Source organism: Notechis scutatus, chromosome 5, assembly GCF_049901735.1.
Source record: "Notechis scutatus isolate UNSWTSFEM ecotype Mainland chromosome 5, rNotScu1.2, whole genome shotgun sequence".
NCBI lineage: Eukaryota > Metazoa > Chordata > Lepidosauria > Squamata > Elapidae > Notechis > Notechis scutatus.
In genome coordinates, this window is record NC_142013.1 from 2,858,582 (window position 1) to 2,876,974 (window position 18,393).

Here is an 18,393-nt window from a genome sequence, read left to right on the forward strand (position 1 = left end):
ATGAGAAGATAAAACAGTCTGAGCCACACACAGGTAGTCAGATAACAGATCATCAGAGACGGAAGGGACCTTGTAGGTCATCTAGTCCAACCCCCCTGTCCAAGCAGGAGACCCTACACCATTTTTGACAGATGGGAGTCCAACCTCTTCTTGAAAGTCTCAAGGGATGGCGGTCCCACAACCCGACCACAAAACAAAACGAGCCCGCCTCATATTGAAAAAAAAAAAAAATTAAGTTTTTTTTTTTCCCTTTTTTGGGTTGCTGGAAGCGGTAACAGTAAAAGAAAAAATGGGGGCAGGGCGGTGGGGGCGGTGTTAAGGAACCACAAGTAGACGGCTCCCCTGTTGATTTTGACGCTCAGAAGGTTGCAATGCTGATCGTGCTTGGGGCCATTGAATGACAAAGTATCAGTGGCATTTTCTGGGGTCTGATTCTGAGGGCCTGGGTGTTGTGTGGCTCCAGTGGCTGTGGAAGAAACGGGGGAAGGGCGCAGTCCAGCTGGGCATTCAGAGACAGATCCAGGGCCACCCCTTCTTCATCCTAGGGCACGCAGGGAAGAAGGGAGAAGGGAGCAACGTGGCTTACGGGAGAGGAAAAGGCCCTGATCCCTTTCATTAGTTGCACAGCTGGGAGAACAGGATATAAGCGGGGCGTTTGCACACGACTCCTTGCTGGAAGCAAAGCGTGCATTATCTGTGTGGAGGCTTATATGGGTTTTGGCGTCCTCCCAACTGTGGGTGCTGCATTATCCTTTGAAAGTCTGCAATTTGTCATCCTGGCCTGCCCGTATTAATGACTCCAGTGTGGTTGGTGTTGATTTTTTTATTTATTTCTAATTATCTTTACTTTGGGTTCGGACTGCATTTCTGCCCTTCGTAGACTGTTTTTGGAAGAGTTTGATCTCCAGCCGAGGATAATTGGACATTGAGGGCCAAGTTGGAGGCATTAAAGGGAATTCATTCTAGTTTTGTGACTTTTGTTATTTTTGTGTCACGCCCCTTTGGATCATCACACCGGTTGCCAAGCCTCTGAATTTTTGATGACGTGACCATCAGGATGTTGCAAACAACGGTCTTAACTTATTATTTTTTTCATTGCTTTGTAACTAACAGAACAGCATTTCCTCCCAGTTCCCATTAAGTTAAGATGGTGCCTGGTTTTCCCCAGCCTCATTTTTCCTTTTTGCCATTATAGGTAGTCCTCAATGTATAACCCATTCAGTGACCATTTGAAGTTACAATAGTATTGGGGGGGGAAATGACTTACGACCAGGACCAAAATTCGGACCCTTGGCAACTGACTCGTATTTGTGATGGTTGCAATGTCCAAAAAAGTCACGTGATCCCCTTTTGCGACCTTCTGACGAGCAAAGTCAATTGGGAAAGCCAGATTCACTTAACGACCGGGTTCCTAACTTAACAGCTGCACTGATTCGCTTAATAACTGTGGCTAGAAAGCTCATCAAAGGGGCAGAAACTTGCTTAATGACTGCCTTGTCTAGCAAATGGAAATTTGGGGCTCAGTGGGTAGTCGTAATTTGAGGATCTACTTTGCCTGCCTCCCCCTATTTTCCCCACAATAACAACCCTTGGAATTCTGGGAATTGAAGTCCACCCATCTGAAAGTTGACCAGTAATTGCATTAAAGCGTCAAGGATGCTCAGTTGTTCTGACCCAAACCTTGTGCCAAGTGTTCCTGCGCAGCCTGGATTAATTCCTTTGGGGAGGGGGACATTTCTCCGTGGACCACCAATATGTTCTCGTGGACCACCAATGGTCCCCGGCCGACTGGTTGGCGACCACTGGACTAGAGGACCTCCAAGACCCCTTCCAACTCTGTTATTCTAATCCTAATCCTAATCCAGTTCTAATTCTATCTCTAACATTCTAATTCTAACATTCTATTCCTGGGCAGAGTGCGGATTCAAACAGGATAATTTTTTTTTTTTCCCCACTGAAAAGTTTCCTAATTTACGAAGAGTCCAAGAGAGGTCCAGCATGCAGCCAGCTGGAGAGGCGAGGAACACCAGAGGTCAATTATAAGGAGAATAAAGTAATTCAGGAAATCCGTCTATTCAAACCAATCCATGTATTTAGGAAGCATTTCACTGGGGACCAAGTGGAATACAAAGCAAACATCGAGGGGAAAAGCGGAGAGAGTTAAAGACATAAAGACACCACAAAAATGCCAGCCCGTCCCTGCAGGGCTACAAAAAAGGCATTTCTAAAAGGAGAACAAGAACGTCCCCCCAAGTTTGCAAAGATAAAATATTTCAAGGGGTCCTTTGGAAGTTCTATTTTAATCCATTAAAAACCTGCCTCATTTTCTTTTCGCTTTTTTTTATCTGATAACAAAGCATCATGGAAAGTAAGAAGCGTTTCCTCTTGGCTTCAGTCACCCAGCCGTCTTTCGTGCCTAAGGCAGGACTAGAACTCACCGTCTCCTGGTGATTGGCCCAAAGTCCCCCAGCTGGCTTTCATGCCTAAGGCGGGACTAGAACTCACCGTCTCCTGGTGATCGGCCCAAAGTCCCCCAGCTGGCTTTCATGCCTAAGGCGGGACTAGAACTCACCGTCTCCTGGTGATCGGCCCAAAGTCCCCCAGCCGTCTTTCGTGCCTAAGGCAGGACTATAACTCACAGTCTCCTGGTGATTGGCCCAAAGTCCCCCAGCTGGCTTTCATGCCTAAGGCAGGACTATAACTCACAGTCTCCTGGTGATTGGCCCAAAGTCCCCCAGCTGGCTTTCATGCCTAAGGCAGGACTATAACTCACAGTCTCCTGGTGATTGGCCCAAAGTCCCCCAGCTGGCTTTCATGCCTAAGGCAGGACTAGAACTCACCGTCTCCTGGTGATTGGCCCAAAGTCCCCCAGCCGTCTTTCGTGCCTAAGGCAGGACTAGAACTCACCGTCTCCTGGTGATCGGCCCAAAGTCACCCCAGTTGGCTTTCATGGGTAAGGCGGGATTCGAACTGGTTTCTAGGCCAGCTCCTCGATCCCTAATCTCTCCCACTCCCAAGCCTTTTCTAGGGGAGGTAGTCTGCCCCCCCTAAAATAAAGGTTTAAGGATCTCCCTTCCTTTCTCCACCCCAGAAAGTTTTAGGTTGGTTAAGACAGAGCGATCTCTCTTTCACTCTCCTGGCCTTTGCAACATGGACACCCTTCCCTCCTACACACCCTGAGTTTTGGCACCCAACACCGGTTCCCTGCGGGGGCCCAGGCGGTCGGTTGTTCCGTCGCAAGTGAGAAAAAGCACCCACTTTCCAAGAATCTGGGTTTATCCGGGTGCTTTAGCAATTCACGGCCTTTTTTCCCCACACCGGCAGGGCCCATTTTGGAACAATATCTATTCAACTTCCAACATTCAGATGTTTTGAAGCAGCCAGTTCCCTCCTCCAGACACATTCAGAAGGTTTGGGCTAGGATTCCTGTTTAAGGCAAGCTAAAAGTGATAGTCCCTCACAGCTGGAGAACTAGAAGAAGAGAAGAGAAATAGAAGAGAAGAGAATATAGACTATAGAAGAGAATAATATGGAATGGAATAGAATATGGAGGGGAGAGGAGAGGAGAAGAGAATATAGAAGAGAATATAGAAGAGAATAATAATATGGAATGGAATAGATTATGGAGGGGAGTAGAGAAGGGGGGGAGAAGAGAAGAGAAGAGAAGATAGAAGAGAAGATAGAAGTGAAGATAGAAGAGAAGATAGAATGGAATAGAATATGGAGTGGAGTAGAGGAGGGGAGGGGAGGGAGAAGAGAAGAGAAGATAGAAGAGAATATAGAAGAGAAGATAGAAGAGAATATAGAAGAGAATATAGAATGGAATAGAATATGGAGTGGAGTAGAGGAGGGGAGGGGAGAAGAGAAGAGAAGAGAAGAGAAGATAGAAGAGAATATAGAAGAGAATATAGAAGAGAATATAGAATGGAATAGAATATGGAGTGGAGTAGAGGAGGGGAGGGGAGGGGAGAAGAGAAGAGAAGAGAAGAGAAGAGAAGAGAAGAGAAGAGAAGAGAAGAGAAGAGAAGAGAATATAGAAGAGAATATAGAATGGAATAGAATATGGAGTGGAGTAGGGGAGGGGAGGGGAGGGGAGGGGAGAAGAGAAGAGAAGAGAAGAGAAGAGAGAAGAGAAGAGAAGAGAAGAGAAGATAGAAGAGAATATAGAAGAGAATATAGAATGGAATAGAATATGGAGTGGGAGGGGAGGGAGAGGAGAGGAGAGGAGAAGAGAAGAGAGAAGAGAATAAAGAGAAGAGAATAGAAAGAGAGAAAGAGAAGAGAGAGAGAAGAGAAGAGAAGAGAAGATAGAAGAGAATATAGAAGAGAATATAGAATATGGAATGGAATAGAGTGGAGTAGGGAGGGGAGGGAGGGAGGAGGGGAGAGAGGGAGAAGAGAAGAGAAGAGAGAAGAGAAGAGAGAGAGAAGAAGAGAAGAGAAGATAGAAGAGAATATAGAAGAGAAGATAGAATGGAATAGAATATGGAGTGGAGTAGGGAGGGGAGGGGAGGGGAGGGGGAAGAGAAGAGAAGAGAAGAGAAGAGAAGAGAGAAGAGAAGAGAGAATAGAGAAGATATAAGAGAAGATAGAAGAGAATAGAATGGAATAGAATATGGAGGGGAGGGGAGGGGAGAAAGAAGAATAGAAGAGAATAGAATAGAATAGAAGAAGAGAATATAGAATAGAATAGAATAGAGGAGAATAGAGGAGAATAGGAATAGGAATAGAATAGAAAGGGAAGGAAGGAAGGGAATGGGAAGAGGAAGGGAAGGGAAGGGAAGGGAAGAGGAAGGGAGGAGAGGAAGAGGAAGGAGAGGAGAGGAGAAGAGAAGAGAAGAGAAGAGAAGAGAAGAGAAGAGAAGAGAAGAGAAGAGAAGAGAAAGATAGAGTGGAGCGAAGTGGAATGGAATATGAATAAGAATAGAATAGGAATAAGAAATATTAAAATCCAAATTAGAATAAGAATTCAAAGAGAACAGTAGAATTGGAAGGGACCTCCAGGAAGGGACTTCCAGTTCTCCTCCTCCACTCTCCATCTAGTACTGATGATATTTTCTAGTTGGGTAATGAAACGTCTGCAAGAAAACAACAAGCTCAGAGAGCACCAAGGACTCCATAGTCCTCCTCCTCCTCCTCCTCCTCCTCCTCCTCCTCCTCCTCCTCCTCGCAAACCCAATCCCCTTCTAGCACTGATGATGTTACCTAGTTGGGTCATGAAACGTCTGCAAGAAACCACCCAGGTCAGAGGGTATCAAAGGGGCTACCTCCCTCCCCAGGCTGGTGTCCCTCGGGTAGGGCCCCCAGAATTTCAGCCAACCAGCCTCCGCCTGAGAATTCAAGAAGTTGAGTTCCTCCCACACCTACACAGCTGAAAGATTGGGGAAGCCGCTCGGGCAGGGAGGGCGGTTCAAAGCGATGCTCCTGCCCCCTTCATGGTATGAACCTAAGCGACAGCCTCATCCAGCAGAGATGGCTATGTTTCAGAAGATCAGGAAGAGGAGGAAGGTGAAAAGGAATATGGAGATCAGCTTGAAGAAGGCAGGCAAGGAACGAGAAATTAAAATTACAGCTCGGTCCTGCTGGGAACGGAGAAGGCGTGAGGAAGAAACTCAATGCAACCCAACCTTGATTCTGGTTTGGTATACGACGAAGTGGAGAGAAACCGGGGTAGGTTTTTATGGTTTTCGTTGTTCTACGACGAAGTAATATTTCCGTTCTTAAACCTGCTGTTTTTCCTCCCAAAGGCAACTGGATTTTTGTCTTTTCCTTGAAGACGTTTTGCTTCTCATCCAAGAAGCTTCTTCGGTTCTTCAGAATCTTCTTGGATGAGAAGCTATAAATGTCTTCTAAATCCGGTTGCCTTTTGAAAAAAAAACACCTCTGGGACGACCACGACCTGGATGAGGGAGAGCCTCCATAGAAATTTGGCATTTCTGTTGTTCTACACTGCCACCCTGAAGTAGAATCCCTGAAACCCTTGCACATATCTATTCTATCTATATATATAAAAGCGAAAGACCCCTCACGCATCATCACAAAATCTCCAGAACTGTAAAGCTTGCAAACTTGAAATTTGGCATGTATGTTCCTCTCGGCTTCTAGGGGCTCACTAAGAAAAGATTCTTCAAAATGACCCTCAGAGCATTCGTATTTCGTATATTATTATTATTAACACGCTCTGACGCTAAGGAGTTCTACTCCCCCTCCCAACCTGGAAAGAAATCTGTTCCCAATGCAAAACACAAGCAGAGGAGTTTCAGTTTCAGTTCACCAAGCAGCTTTAGTACAGAACAGTTGAGCTAAGCCACGCCCAGGCTCCTTGCTGTCTCCTTCTTGCTCACACGGCAAAATACTGCTTCAGTTTTCACGTTTCAGTTTCCAAACAGCCCACACCTCTCTCACACACTGACAAGACGCTAGCCAGATGGATACCGATGGATGCTGGTAGGCAGAGGCAGAATTTTCCCCCCTTTTTTTCCTCCCCAAAAACTAAACCTGATCACGTAGTTTTGTAGCGAAGCATGGATGATAGAGCTAGTCTCAATATTTTTCAATGTACTTAAAATGGAAAGTCCCTGGAGAGATTAACAAGACTCTGATGAAGATGCCCAAAATTGAATCTGCAAAATACAGAATTCATAATCCCACTGAGGCCAGCGTGCTTCTGCTACTCATGTGAATCCTGCAAGACAAATGAATTAGTCCCCAAAGGGAATTTTTTCACTTCCTCTTTAGTTTGGCACGAATACATCCATCCTAAAATTTGCCACAGGGTCTACCACCATCCATTTCATATCTAAAAATTGCAACCCACTCTTAAGGCAGGACGGTGTGGAATTAAAGGCCTATATACTTTAGGACCGAGAGATAATAGACGCTTGGCGGTTGCAGAGGTATAATCTTAAGACAGAACAGCTGACAGATGGACAACCGATTGCAAGTCACTTGAATCGGGACAGACGTACCCGCCCAATGCACCAAACCTGGTTCCCGAGGTTTGCCAAACTGCAGTTAAAAAAATACAATCACGGCCAATAGAAGGAGAGAAGAGGGCAAAGAAGGGGACGAGAGCATCTCAAACGTAAAGACGGTTTAAATCCAGGTAATAAACTTTAATTACTTGCAAACCAGCTGGATTTCTGCAACTTAATGTGATCGATTAATATTGGCTGGTTACTGTTTTTTGACAAATATTTTCGTGCTGTGCATGTTGGTCAACCCACTGCTTTTCCATTTAATTTAGTTTAACTACTGGTCAACTTACAACCGTTCTTTTAGTGACTGCAGTTGCGACGCCACTGGAAGATTTATGACCAGTTTCCACACTTACGACTGTTGTTGCAGCAACTCCAGTTACCGAAATTTGGAGCCCTCGGCAACCCATTCCTATTTATGACGACTGCAGTGTCCTGCCGTCGGTGTCCATTTTGTGACCTTCCCAGCGCAATTCTGACAAGCAAAATCAATGGAGGAAGCCAGATTTGTTGAACGACCACATGATTCGCTTAACAACTGCGGTAAATAAAAAGGTTGTAAAATGAAGCACAACTCACTTAACAATATCCCCCTGGCTTAGCAACGGAAATTTTGGGTTCAATTGCGGTCCTAAGTCAAAGACTCTTTATAAGTGTCCAATAAAGGTAAATTTAGACACTAGGGGCTTTTTCATCACTGGAGGCTTTTAAGAAGAGATTGGACGGCCATTTGTCAGAATTGTCTCAAGCTTGGACGGGGAGGGGTTGGACTAGATCAGTGGCCTCCAACCTTGACAACTTTAAGACTTGTGGACTTCAACTCCCAGAATTCCTCAGCCAGCTTTGCTAGGAGTTGAAGTCCACAAGTCTTAAAGTGGCCAAGGTTGGAGACCCCTGGACTAGATGATGACCTTTCCAACTCTGTAATCTGTAGACATTAGATACACCTTGGTTATTCATCTGGGCCAGTATTTCTTAAACCAAAAACACTTGAAGATTTATGGACTTCATCTCCCAGAATTCCTCAGCCACTGGCCCGGAAGTCCTGGCCCAGGGATTCTGGGAGTTGAAGTTCACCCATCTCCAAGTGGTCAAGTCTGGGAAGAGACTCCAAGAGGCTACAGTGGCAAAGACTCATTTCTGGCGGAGTTTGGGGGAGAGAAAGAAAGACTTCTGCGGCTTCTGCTGCTTTCCTTGCATGAAGCCAAAAGTCTCTCTCTCTCTCTCTTTCTCCCCTTGAGAATGCAGCTGGAGACGGTATCCTGTGATCCCAAATAAAAAAACGATCGATCAGTAGGAAAATGGGGTGGGGGATTTTCCTGCAGACTTTTGGGGGGGATTTTCCCAGGGTCTCTGGTCCCCGATATTTAAAAGTTTGAGTTTGGTGGTCCTCGAGGTCCAAAAAGTAGGCGATCCCTTGCTCTAGTCCAACCCCCCTCCCAAGCGGGAGACCCTACACCATTTCTGACAAATGGCAGCCCAGTCTCTTTTTGAAAGCCTCCAGGGATGAAGCTCCCACAACTTCTGAATAAGAGAATAATAACAAAATAACAGAGTCGGAAGGGATCTTCTAGGTCATCTAGTCCAACCCCCCGCCCAAGCGGGAGACCCTACACCATTTCTGACAAATGGCAGCCCAATCTCTTCTTGAAAGCCTCAAGGGATGATGCTCCCACAGCTTCAGAAGGCAAGCTGTCCCTCCAGATCAATTTACGTATTCAGAAAATGCAAATCGAGGGAATGCTATAAGCCTAACATGAAAAACTGGCAACGCGAGTCTTTCCTAGGCTAAAGGTTGTCATTTCCACAACCACAAAATCAAGGCTTCCTACAAAATTGCAACCGACAGAAGACGAGGTGTGTTTGACCTGCTTCTCTCTCTCTCTCTTCAGAAGCCTTTTATTTAATCCGTTGGAGTTTATTTTCCGTCCCAGGGCTGTTTTTAAATTCCTTTGCATTATCCCAAGGCTGGCTAAAATTAAAATAGCCGGAGGATTATCCCAAAAAAAATGTGACTATCTTTTTGCACAGAACAAAATACCAGCAGACACATGGCAAATTCCTTTTCAGAAGGAACGTCCCAAATGCATCACGAACATCACGATATTAAATGGGCCCAAAAATGCAACAGGTCCCCAGTCAAAATAAATAACAAGAATGCAAAATACAGGCGGCCCCTCGCCTACAACCACAACTGAGGCCAACATGGCTGTTGTTAAACCAAACATTTGTCAGTTTTGTCCCATTTTACAACCTTCCTTGCCAACTGAACCCCTGCAGTTGTTACAAAAAGCCATCCACTTACAACCACAACGGAGCCCAACATTTAGGTTGATAAGTGAGACGTTTGTTGGGGTGACTTTGGCTCCACCTTACAACTTTTCTTGCTATGGTTGTTAAGCGGATCTCTGCAGTTATTAACTTAGTAACACCGTCGTTAAGTGAATCTGGCTTCCCTGTTGATTCTGCTTGTTGGAAGGTCGCAAAAGAGGAATCACGTGACCCCCTGGAGATGCTGCGACCGTCATAAATACGAGTCACTTGCCAAACTTCTGAATTTTGACTCATGTGACCGTGGGCAATGCCGCAACGGTCATTAAGCGTGGGAAAACGGTCATAAGTCACTTTTTTCAGTGCCGTGGTCACTAAATGGGACTGTCGTAAGTCGGGGATTACCTGTATGCTGATTCATAAGAACAGAATAGGAATACAATAATATAGAGGATAGGATAGGAATAGGAATTAATAGAATAGAATAGAGAAAAATGCAGAACAGAATAGAACAGAAATAAGAATTAGGAATAGAGAATAGAATTAGAATTAGAATTAGAATTAGAATAGAATAGAATAGAATAGAATAGAATAGAATAGAATAGAATAGAATGGAATAGAATAGAATAGAATATGGGAAAAGAAAATATGGAATGGAATAGAATAGAATATTGGAATGTAGAATGGAATAGAATAGAAAAGAAAAGAATAGAACATAAAATAGAATAGAATAGAATATGGGAATAGAACAGAACAGAACAGAATTCTTTATTAGCCAAGCGTGATTATTAGCCAAGCGTGACACAAGGAATTTGTCTTGGTGCAAATGCTCTCAGTGTACATAAAAGAAAAGAGACATTTGTCAAGAATCATCAGGTACAACACTTAATGATAGTCATGGGGTACAAAAAGCAATCATATCAAAAACCACCCAACTCTCTTTTAGTCTATTCCAACATGTGGTGCAACCCGAGTTTTGTATGGACCTCAGCACATGTGTTACCCCTTCACAAAAACCCTGGTCCAGGACAAGCCCACCTCCTCTGGTGTCGTCCAGTCCAGGTTTCCACTCTCACCTTCCATATTGCTTTCAGTGGGACTTAAACCCAGGCCCTCCATCCGTGTCTCTTTCGCCACATGCAACTTTCCGGCGGTGTATAATTTACTGTCTAAGGGAGGAAACTGCAAATTACATCCTTCGCCTACCAAATGGGGTTGTTGGATAGCCAGCATTTCCTTCTCCCGGCTGGGGATGATGAGAGTTGTGGTCCAATGCCCTCTACAAACAGGCAGGCCTGTTTCGCCTTTGTGGAAACCGACTGGTTGCAGGCGAAGTTTGGGAAGGATTAAATGCAGCTCATCATTCAGTGTTATCAGCAGAAGAGGCGGCTTTTAGGTGGTCTCTGGGCTCAGTTGGTGGTTTTTTTGGGAGACATTTCATTACCCAACTAAGTAACATCATCAGGGCTAGAAGAAGGTGGGGTTGGAGGAGGAGGAGGAGGAGGAAGTGGAGGAAGAGGAGGAGGAGGAGGAGGAGGAAAAGGAGAGGGAGAGGAGCAGGGGAAGAGGAGGAGAGGAGGAGTAAGAGGAAGACTGTGGGCTCATCGGTGCTCTCTGAGCTGTTTTCTTGCAGATGTTTCATTACCCAACTAGATAATATCATCAGGGCTAGAAGGGAGTAGAGTTTGTGGAGGATGAGATGAGGAGGCGGCCTATGGAGTCTTCGGTGCCCTCTGAGCTGGGTTGTTTACGTATAGATCAGGGGTGTCCAACCTTGGCAACTTTAAGCCTGGAGGACTTCAACTCCCAGAATTCCCCAGCCAGCTTTGCTGGCTGGGGAATTCTGGGAGTTGAAGTCCTCCAGGCTTAAAGTTGCCAAGGTTGGACACCCCTGGTATAGATGTTTCAGTATCTTACTTGGTAACATCACCAGTGCTAGAAGGAGGTGGATTTTGCTCTTTGTTTATAAACAAGTAACTTGCTTCGCTGAGAGGAAGCCTCCACTCCTTTGTAGCACTGATGGTGTTACCTAGTTGGGTCATGAAACGTCTGCAAGAAAATCACCAAGCTCAGAGAGTACCAGGGACCCCAAAATCATTTCCTCCTCCTCCTCCTCCACCACCACCACCACCTCTTCTACACAACACCCCCCTTCCTTCTAGCATTGATGGTGCTACCTAGTTGGATCATGAAACGTCTGCAGGAAAACAGCCAAGCTCAGAGAGCAACAAGGACCCCACACCAGAATTGAGTGAGGTCCTCTCTAAAAACAGAGATGGGTGAGAGATCAAATATTTCTGCAGTGTAGTAACACATCCCCCAGCCCCATGGCCAGATACTACAGTATTCTAGCTCAGGTAATCCTTGACTTATAACGGTTCTTTCAGTGACTGAAGTTACAGCGGCACTGAAAAAAGTGCCTTACGTTTTTTTCGTACTTACAACTACGGCATCACACCCCCTTGGTCACAGGATCAAAATTCAGGCACTGGGCAACTGGCTCGTATTTATGACAGTTGCCGTATCCTGGGGTCGTGGGATCTCCTTTTGTGACCTTCTGGAAAAAGTCAATGGGATCTACTTCCCAACCATTTTACTAGCACCTGCAGTGATAACAGTTAGCAACTGTGGGGGAAAAAGGTCATAAGATGAGGCAAAACCCAACGGCCTTGCTTAGCAACGGAGAATTTGCCCTCAATTGTGGTCGTAAGTCTAGGACCACTTGCATTGCCCCCCCAAAATAAGACCCAATGTGGATCTGATCACAGAGACATAAAGAGTCATACTTAATTCAATGGCATCTGTATCTTCTCATCGTCCCTTATATATGCATTACACCTGGTCTTTCCCAACTTCAGTAACCTTAAGGGGTGTGGACTTCAACTCCCAGAATTCCCTAGCCAGCATGGCCACCACTAAGAATTCTGGGAGTTGAAGTCCACCCATCTTAAAAGTGGACAGAGTTATGAAACACTTCCTTAGACTTTGGCCTATGTTGTGATACTCTACTACAAGGGTCTCCAAACTTAGCGAGTTTAAGACTTATGGACTTTAACTCCCAGGATTCCTTTGCTAACATGACTGGAGGAGGAATTCTGGGAGTTGAAGTCCACAAGTCTTAAAACTGTCAAATTTGAAGACCCCTGATCTATAGTATCTATCTTCTATCTCCCTCTCCCCCTCCCTCCCTCCCTCCCTCCCTCCCTCCCTCTCTCTCTCTCTCTCTCTCTCTCTCTCTCTCTGTCTGTCGTCTGTCTGTCTGTCTGTCTGTCTGTCTATCCATCCATCCATCCATCCATCCAATCCAAGGGTCTTCAAACTTGGCAAATTTAAGACTTGTGGACTTCAGCTCCCAGAATTCCTGAGCTAACATGACAGGAGGAGGAATTCTGGGAGTTGAAGTCCACAAGTCTTAAAGCTGTCAAGTTTGAAGACCCCTGATCTACAGTACCCCCCCTCTCTCTCTCTCTCTCTCTCTCTCTCTCTCTCTCTCTCTATCTATCTATCTATCTATCTATCATCTATCTATCTTTCTCTCTCTCTCTCTCTCTCTCTCTCTCTCTTTTCTTTTATGTATACCGAGAGTATTTGCACCAAGACAAATTCCTTGTGTGTCCAATCACACTTGGCCAATAAAAGTATTCTATTCTAAAATATTCTATTCTCTAATCCAAGGATCTTCCATCTTGGCAAGTTTAAGACCTGTGTACTTCAACTCCCAGAATTCCCGAGCTAACACAACTGGAGGAGGAATTCTGGGAGTTGAAGTCTACAAGTCTTAAAGCTGTCAAGTTTGAAGACCCCCTGCTCTACTAGATGGGTGTTTTGAGTCCCTACCCTCACCTCACAACAACACAACTCCTCATAGTATGATAGACTTGCGGGGCCGGCACTTTGTGCAACAAGGTCACAGAGAGTATTAAGACTGGGATTAGGTTAGGGACTTCTGTCCTCACTGTGAGTTGTGTTGGGTGGGTGCACGAAGGGAGGCTCAGCCAATCTCATTGTACACAGGTTGTGCTCTCACAACAAAGGTAACAATAATAAGAGAGACGGGCCTTGTGTGCCACATAGCCCAATTCCTCCTTCAGACCTTAAAAACGCCACCACGACAAGCCTCGTTTATATTAACAACTTGGTTGCATGAAACCTAGCAAACAGTAAGCAAGACCAATGGTTACTACAAGCCTCTGTGCTTACTTGCCATAAGGACTCGAAACCAAAATACTTTGACGAGACTATTTCATGCCAGTGCCTTTGTACCTAGGCACAACCCTGCTCAAAGCAAAGGTGTGATATTACCAGAGTCCCACCCGAAGTGACTTGCTGGAGAAGACAGACATTCAGGTCCCACGTGCTGTCCGAGCAAACAATCTTAGGTGACAACTCGGTCTGCAAAATTTTAACCCTGGTCCCCAAATGCCGATGCATTTGACCTTATCGAAATAAGCCACTAAGAACTTATCCATCAGCCATCAGACCATTTTTTTTTTTTTAGACTCCACAAAACAAAAAGAAAGACCAAAAAAACCCCCAACAACTCACCACTTGTGGCTTGGCCCTGGGGCTGCCGGCGTTCACATCTCCATGGTGTTTGGGACATCTGGGGAGTTTGGGTTCCGTCGTGGTTGGCGTGGAAGGCGACGATCTGGGGGTATCCGCAGTGTTGTTGGGCAGGGGTTCCCCCGAACTGAGAGTCAACATGTAGTGCTTGGTCACATCCTCCAAGGACGGGGCTGGAAGAGATGCTGAAGTTTTGGTGGGCAGGTGCGGAAGCCCCTGGATGGCAGGGTGGGCATTCTGACAGAGCGAAGCGGGCAGGTGGGCACTGGAGATGGGAAGGAAGGTGGCAGGCTCGCTGGTGTGGCGCACGTGCTTGGAGGCGGGCCTTGCCCTGCCCAGCGTGGTGGGCACGGTGGGAGACAGCGCCGTCTCGTCCTTCCTGCCTTCCTGGTGATTCGCTCGGTCGCTGCGCTTCTTGGAACTTCGCCGGACTATCCTCGGCGACAAGACCTCCGCCAGCTTGGGATCGAAGCTGAAGTTTTGAGGGACCTCGTGGGCTTCCGGCGCCATCGGCAGAGCCTGCTCCGACTGGGAGGACAACCTGCGCGCGTCCTGCTCCGCCGACTGGCCCGAAAGGATGGGCTCGCTGCTGGACGGCAGGATGTTCTGCTCCATCTCGTTGATGGGTTCTCCGGCACCCATGAAGCCTGGGTTGGCATGCTCGCCGCGGCGGCTGGGGTCACTGAAGGACTTCTTCTTGATGGGCTTCCCGTTGCCCTTCTCGTCAATCACCTTGTCCATGGCACCGGGCTGGCTGACGATGTTCTGGATCACGGTGCTGTAATCCTTCAGGCCATTGCTGCAGACCGAGAGGTCGCTTGCGGCGCTCCCCGTGCAATCCGACAAGGCCACGGCAGAAGCGTCTAAGATTCCGGGCTTTGAATTCAGCGACCCCAGGAGGTTGCTATCCACGGAGAAGTTCTTGGCCTCCTCTGTGATGGAGCACCTTCTGTGGGGCATGGGGTCGCTAAGAGACCGGTAGGAATCAACGCTGGATTCCCCGCTGCTCCCGTTGCTGGATTCGGAACCGTTGTTTCCTAAGGACGGGAACTTCCTCCGTCGCCGAAGGGCGCTGGGAGTCAGGGGTGTCTCCGACAAACCCTGGGATGCCGTCTTATGATTGGGGAGCCCCTCGTCCACGACGGCCACGTCGTCATTCCCTTTGGTGAAATGGTTTGGGAGAAGCGTCTCCTTCCTCTCAAGAGAAGCGGCCTCAGTTCCTCTTCGGTTAGCCAACTTCCACGCGGCCACGGAAGGATCCAGGTAACTGTAGGCCGGAGGTGTCTCTGGCTCGGTCACAATTCCTTCATCGGTCATACTGGATTCAGGACCTTCTTCTAAAGATTTCCTGCAGGGCAAGTGTCCTTTAGGACCAGCTTCCTCCAAGCACTGACTGCAGCTTTCTTCTTTCTCCTCTCCCTCCTCCGTCCCGTCCTTCCCCCTTTCCTTGGGCTCTGAAGCAAAATTATAGCCGTGTTCTGAGCCCATCTTACTTATCTTCTCAAACACTTGCCTGGCTTCTTGGATGTACTGATCCTGAATGATTACAGGGAGCACCTCCTCTTCCCTGTCTCGCCTGTCGGAAACCACACCATTGTGGTCGAAGCGAGTGGCCAGCAAAAGCTCCGAAGAGCTGGATTTCATGGCGTTCTGCAGGCAAAGGCGGCGGGAGGCCGGCTTGTCCGAGCAAGTGAAGGATTTGGCCCGCCTCAGGGTCGCCGTGAGGTCCTTCAGGGTGGGACGTTGGCCCAAGACCCAATGGTTTGGTGGTGGAACCTCACCTTGAGTTCTGCCCACCGACGGGTGCTCGGTTCCTCCTTGGAGACAGGGTTCATATCGGCTGACACTCTCGCCGCCAAAGGCCACGTCTTCTTGGTCACTCAACCTGCTGGCCCTTTTCTTGGCCTTCAGCTCCGACAGGTCCGATTTCAGGAAACTGAGGAGGGCCAAGGTCTCGCTGGCAATGTCCGGGTTGGACATGGACTTCTTTTGGTGCTTGGATCTGGCCGCCGGTTCAAAGGCGCAAGGCAGCAAACTCTCAAAAGAGGACAACTCCTGCCTGGACCTCCCCAACCCCAACGGCAGCTTGGGCCGGGCATGGAGGACGGGGGCCTGCAACCTGGCAGGGCTGTCGCTTGGGCTGAAAGTGGCGGGCCGGCCCAAGGCGAGAGCCAGCTTGCTCGGCCCGGTCCAAGAGACCCCGGGCTGCTCGTCCTCTTTCAAGGTCTCCGTGCTGGAGTATCTGCTGCTGTTTCGGGAGCCGGCTGGGCTGGAGGCAAAGGGGGGGATGCTGACCTTGGAGACCCGGGACACCAGAGGCAGGGGAGGCCCCAAGGAAAGTGGGGTGGGGGTGCCCAGGAAGGGCCTGCTGCCCTCAGGGGGGACCCCCAAATACGGTCTGGGTCCCTCAGCCTGAGAAGCCCCTTTGGCGTCTGGAGCTGGGGTCGTCCTCTCCTCCTCCTGGGGGGGCAGGAGACCCCCAGAAAGGTCCAGCTGGGCCTTGAGGTGCCATTCCATGCCAGCCACCACCCTGGCCTCCTCCTGGGCCTCAGTTTCCCTCTTCTTCCTCCGAAGGGAGCGTCTGTGGGGCACCTCCCGGGCCTCCTCCTCCTCCTCCTCACTGTCTGAGGAGGGCCTTGGGGGGCTCTTCACGGCAGGCCCGGGGCCCAAGCCCGGTGAAGGCCTCAACTCGTCCTCGCTGCTGCTGGAGACCTCAGGGGGCACCCAGCCGCCCCAGGCTGGGCAGGGGGCCGGCGAGGCGGCGAGGAGGGCCGGCGAGGCCGAACTATGCCAGGAATGCGAAGTATCCCACAGCTGAGGCGGCGGCGGCTGCGGCGGCCTCTCCGACGGGCCTGGGGGCCGCGAGGCGGCCGGAGCCCCGCGAAAGGGATGCAGCTGCGGGGCGGCGGCGGCGGAGGGACGCCCCGACGCTCTTCGGCCCAGCAGGGCCCATCCAGAGCCGGCCCGCCGCCGCCGCCGCCGCCGTCGGGAGGCAGAGGAGCCCCGGGTGGTCGGTGGCTTTGCTCCGCGGAGGGCCAGCCCCGTCCTCGCCCGGGACGCCCCGTCCTCGCTCGGCCGCCCGTTGCTGCTGCTGCTGCCGCCGAAAACTCTCGCCGAAAAGTTTGCGCATCTCCGTCACGCTGGGCCAGTCCGGCGCCGGCGCCTCGCCCGGCCCTTTGGAGGAAGAAGAGGAGGAGGCGGCGGCGGCGCTGCTGCTGCTGCTGCGGGGCGGCGGGGTCGGGGGCGGCCCGCCGGCCTCGGAGCCCCCGAGCTCCTTCTGGGCGGCGGCGGCGGCGGCGGCGGGGCGGGCGCAGGTGGCTCTTCCGCGGCGGCGGGCCGGACTCGCAGGAGGCTGGTCTTCGGGGCCGGCGCGGGGCGCGCAGAAGCGCTGGGAAAGTTGCCGCACGGAGGGCGAGAGGCTCCGCAGGGCGCGGCCGGCCGGCTCGGCGGCGGCTGCTGGGCGGGAGGAGACGCTGAACGAAGCGGCGCGGCCGGGGATCGCCGCCCGATGGGCTCCAGCGGCGGCGGGTGCTCCGCGCTGGGCGGGAAGGCTCCCCCGAGAGTCTCCTCCTCCTCCGTCGGGCTGGGCCGGCCCGGTCCACTTGGCCAAGCGCTGGAAGGAGACGCTCCGGTAGAGGGGAGTCCTCTTCTGGCTCGGGCCCCCCTCCGCCATTGTTGAAGCAGCCGGTTGCAGCAGGGCCCTCCCCACCCCCCAGCCCCCACCCGGGTTCTGCGGCGGGATCCCCGAGTCTGGGAAACGTCCGGGCACGCCGCCCCCCCTGCCGCCGCCGCCCTCAAGCCATCCGAAGGAAGGAAAGAGGGAAGGAAAAGGGAGGGAGGGAGGAAGAAGGGAGGAGGGTGTGAGAAAGAAAGAAAGAAAGAAAGAGAAAGAAAGAAAGAAAGAAAGAAGGAAAAGGAAGGAAGGAAAGAAAGAAAGAAAGAAAGAAAGAAAGAAAGAAAGAAAGAAAGAAAGAAAGAAAGAAAGAAAGAAAGAAAGATTCCACGGGAGAAAGAAACAGAGAGAGAGGAAGGAGAAAGTAAAAAAGTAAAAAGAAAAGAAACAAGCAAAAAGGAGAAGGAAAAGGAGAAAGAAAGAGAATGAGAGAGCAGGAGAAAGAAAGGAGGAAAGAAAGAAACTACGAGAGAACTAGAAAGAGAAAAGAAAGTAAAGAGAGTGAAAGAAAGAAAAGGAAGAAAGGAAAAAAAGAAAAAAACGAGAGAAAGAACTAGAAAGAGAAAAAGAGAAAGGAAGGAAAACAAGAATGAGAGAAAGAAAGAAAGGAAAGAAAGAAAATACGAGAGAAAGGACTAGAAAAAGAGCAAAGAAAGGAAACAAGGAGAGTGAGAGAGCGCGAGAGAAAGAAGGAAGGAAGAGAAAGAAAGGAAAGAAGGAAAGAAAGAAAAGAAAAGAACCGGGCGTGCGGAGGAGGCAGGCAGGCAGGCAAACTTCCACCGAGTTCCCACGTTCACTTCCGAGCTCGGGTCCCGCGGAGGGGGAGGGAGGCGGAGAGGCGAGGAAAATCCGGCCGAAAGCAGCTCCGGAGCGGCGTGGACGGCAACAATGTGAACGCTCCTTCCGCGC

General features: G+C 49.4%; 1 protein-coding gene across 1 annotated transcript in view; it reads right to left on the bottom strand.

Moving 5' to 3' along the window:
- ARHGEF17 (Rho guanine nucleotide exchange factor 17) overlaps nucleotides 1–17,484 on the bottom strand; it is a 151,674-nt gene extending 134,190 nt beyond the window's left edge. The window contains exons 1-2 of the mRNA XM_087967516.1: nucleotides 17,064–17,484; nucleotides 13,794–16,918 (exon numbers count right to left, since the gene is read on the bottom strand). Coding sequence (XP_087823642.1) covers nucleotides 13,794–16,918; nucleotides 17,064–17,484 — 3,546 coding nt within the window. The remainder of the gene's footprint in view (nucleotides 1–13,793; nucleotides 16,919–17,063) is intronic.
- Between the last annotated feature and the right edge of the window lie 909 nt (nucleotides 17,485–18,393).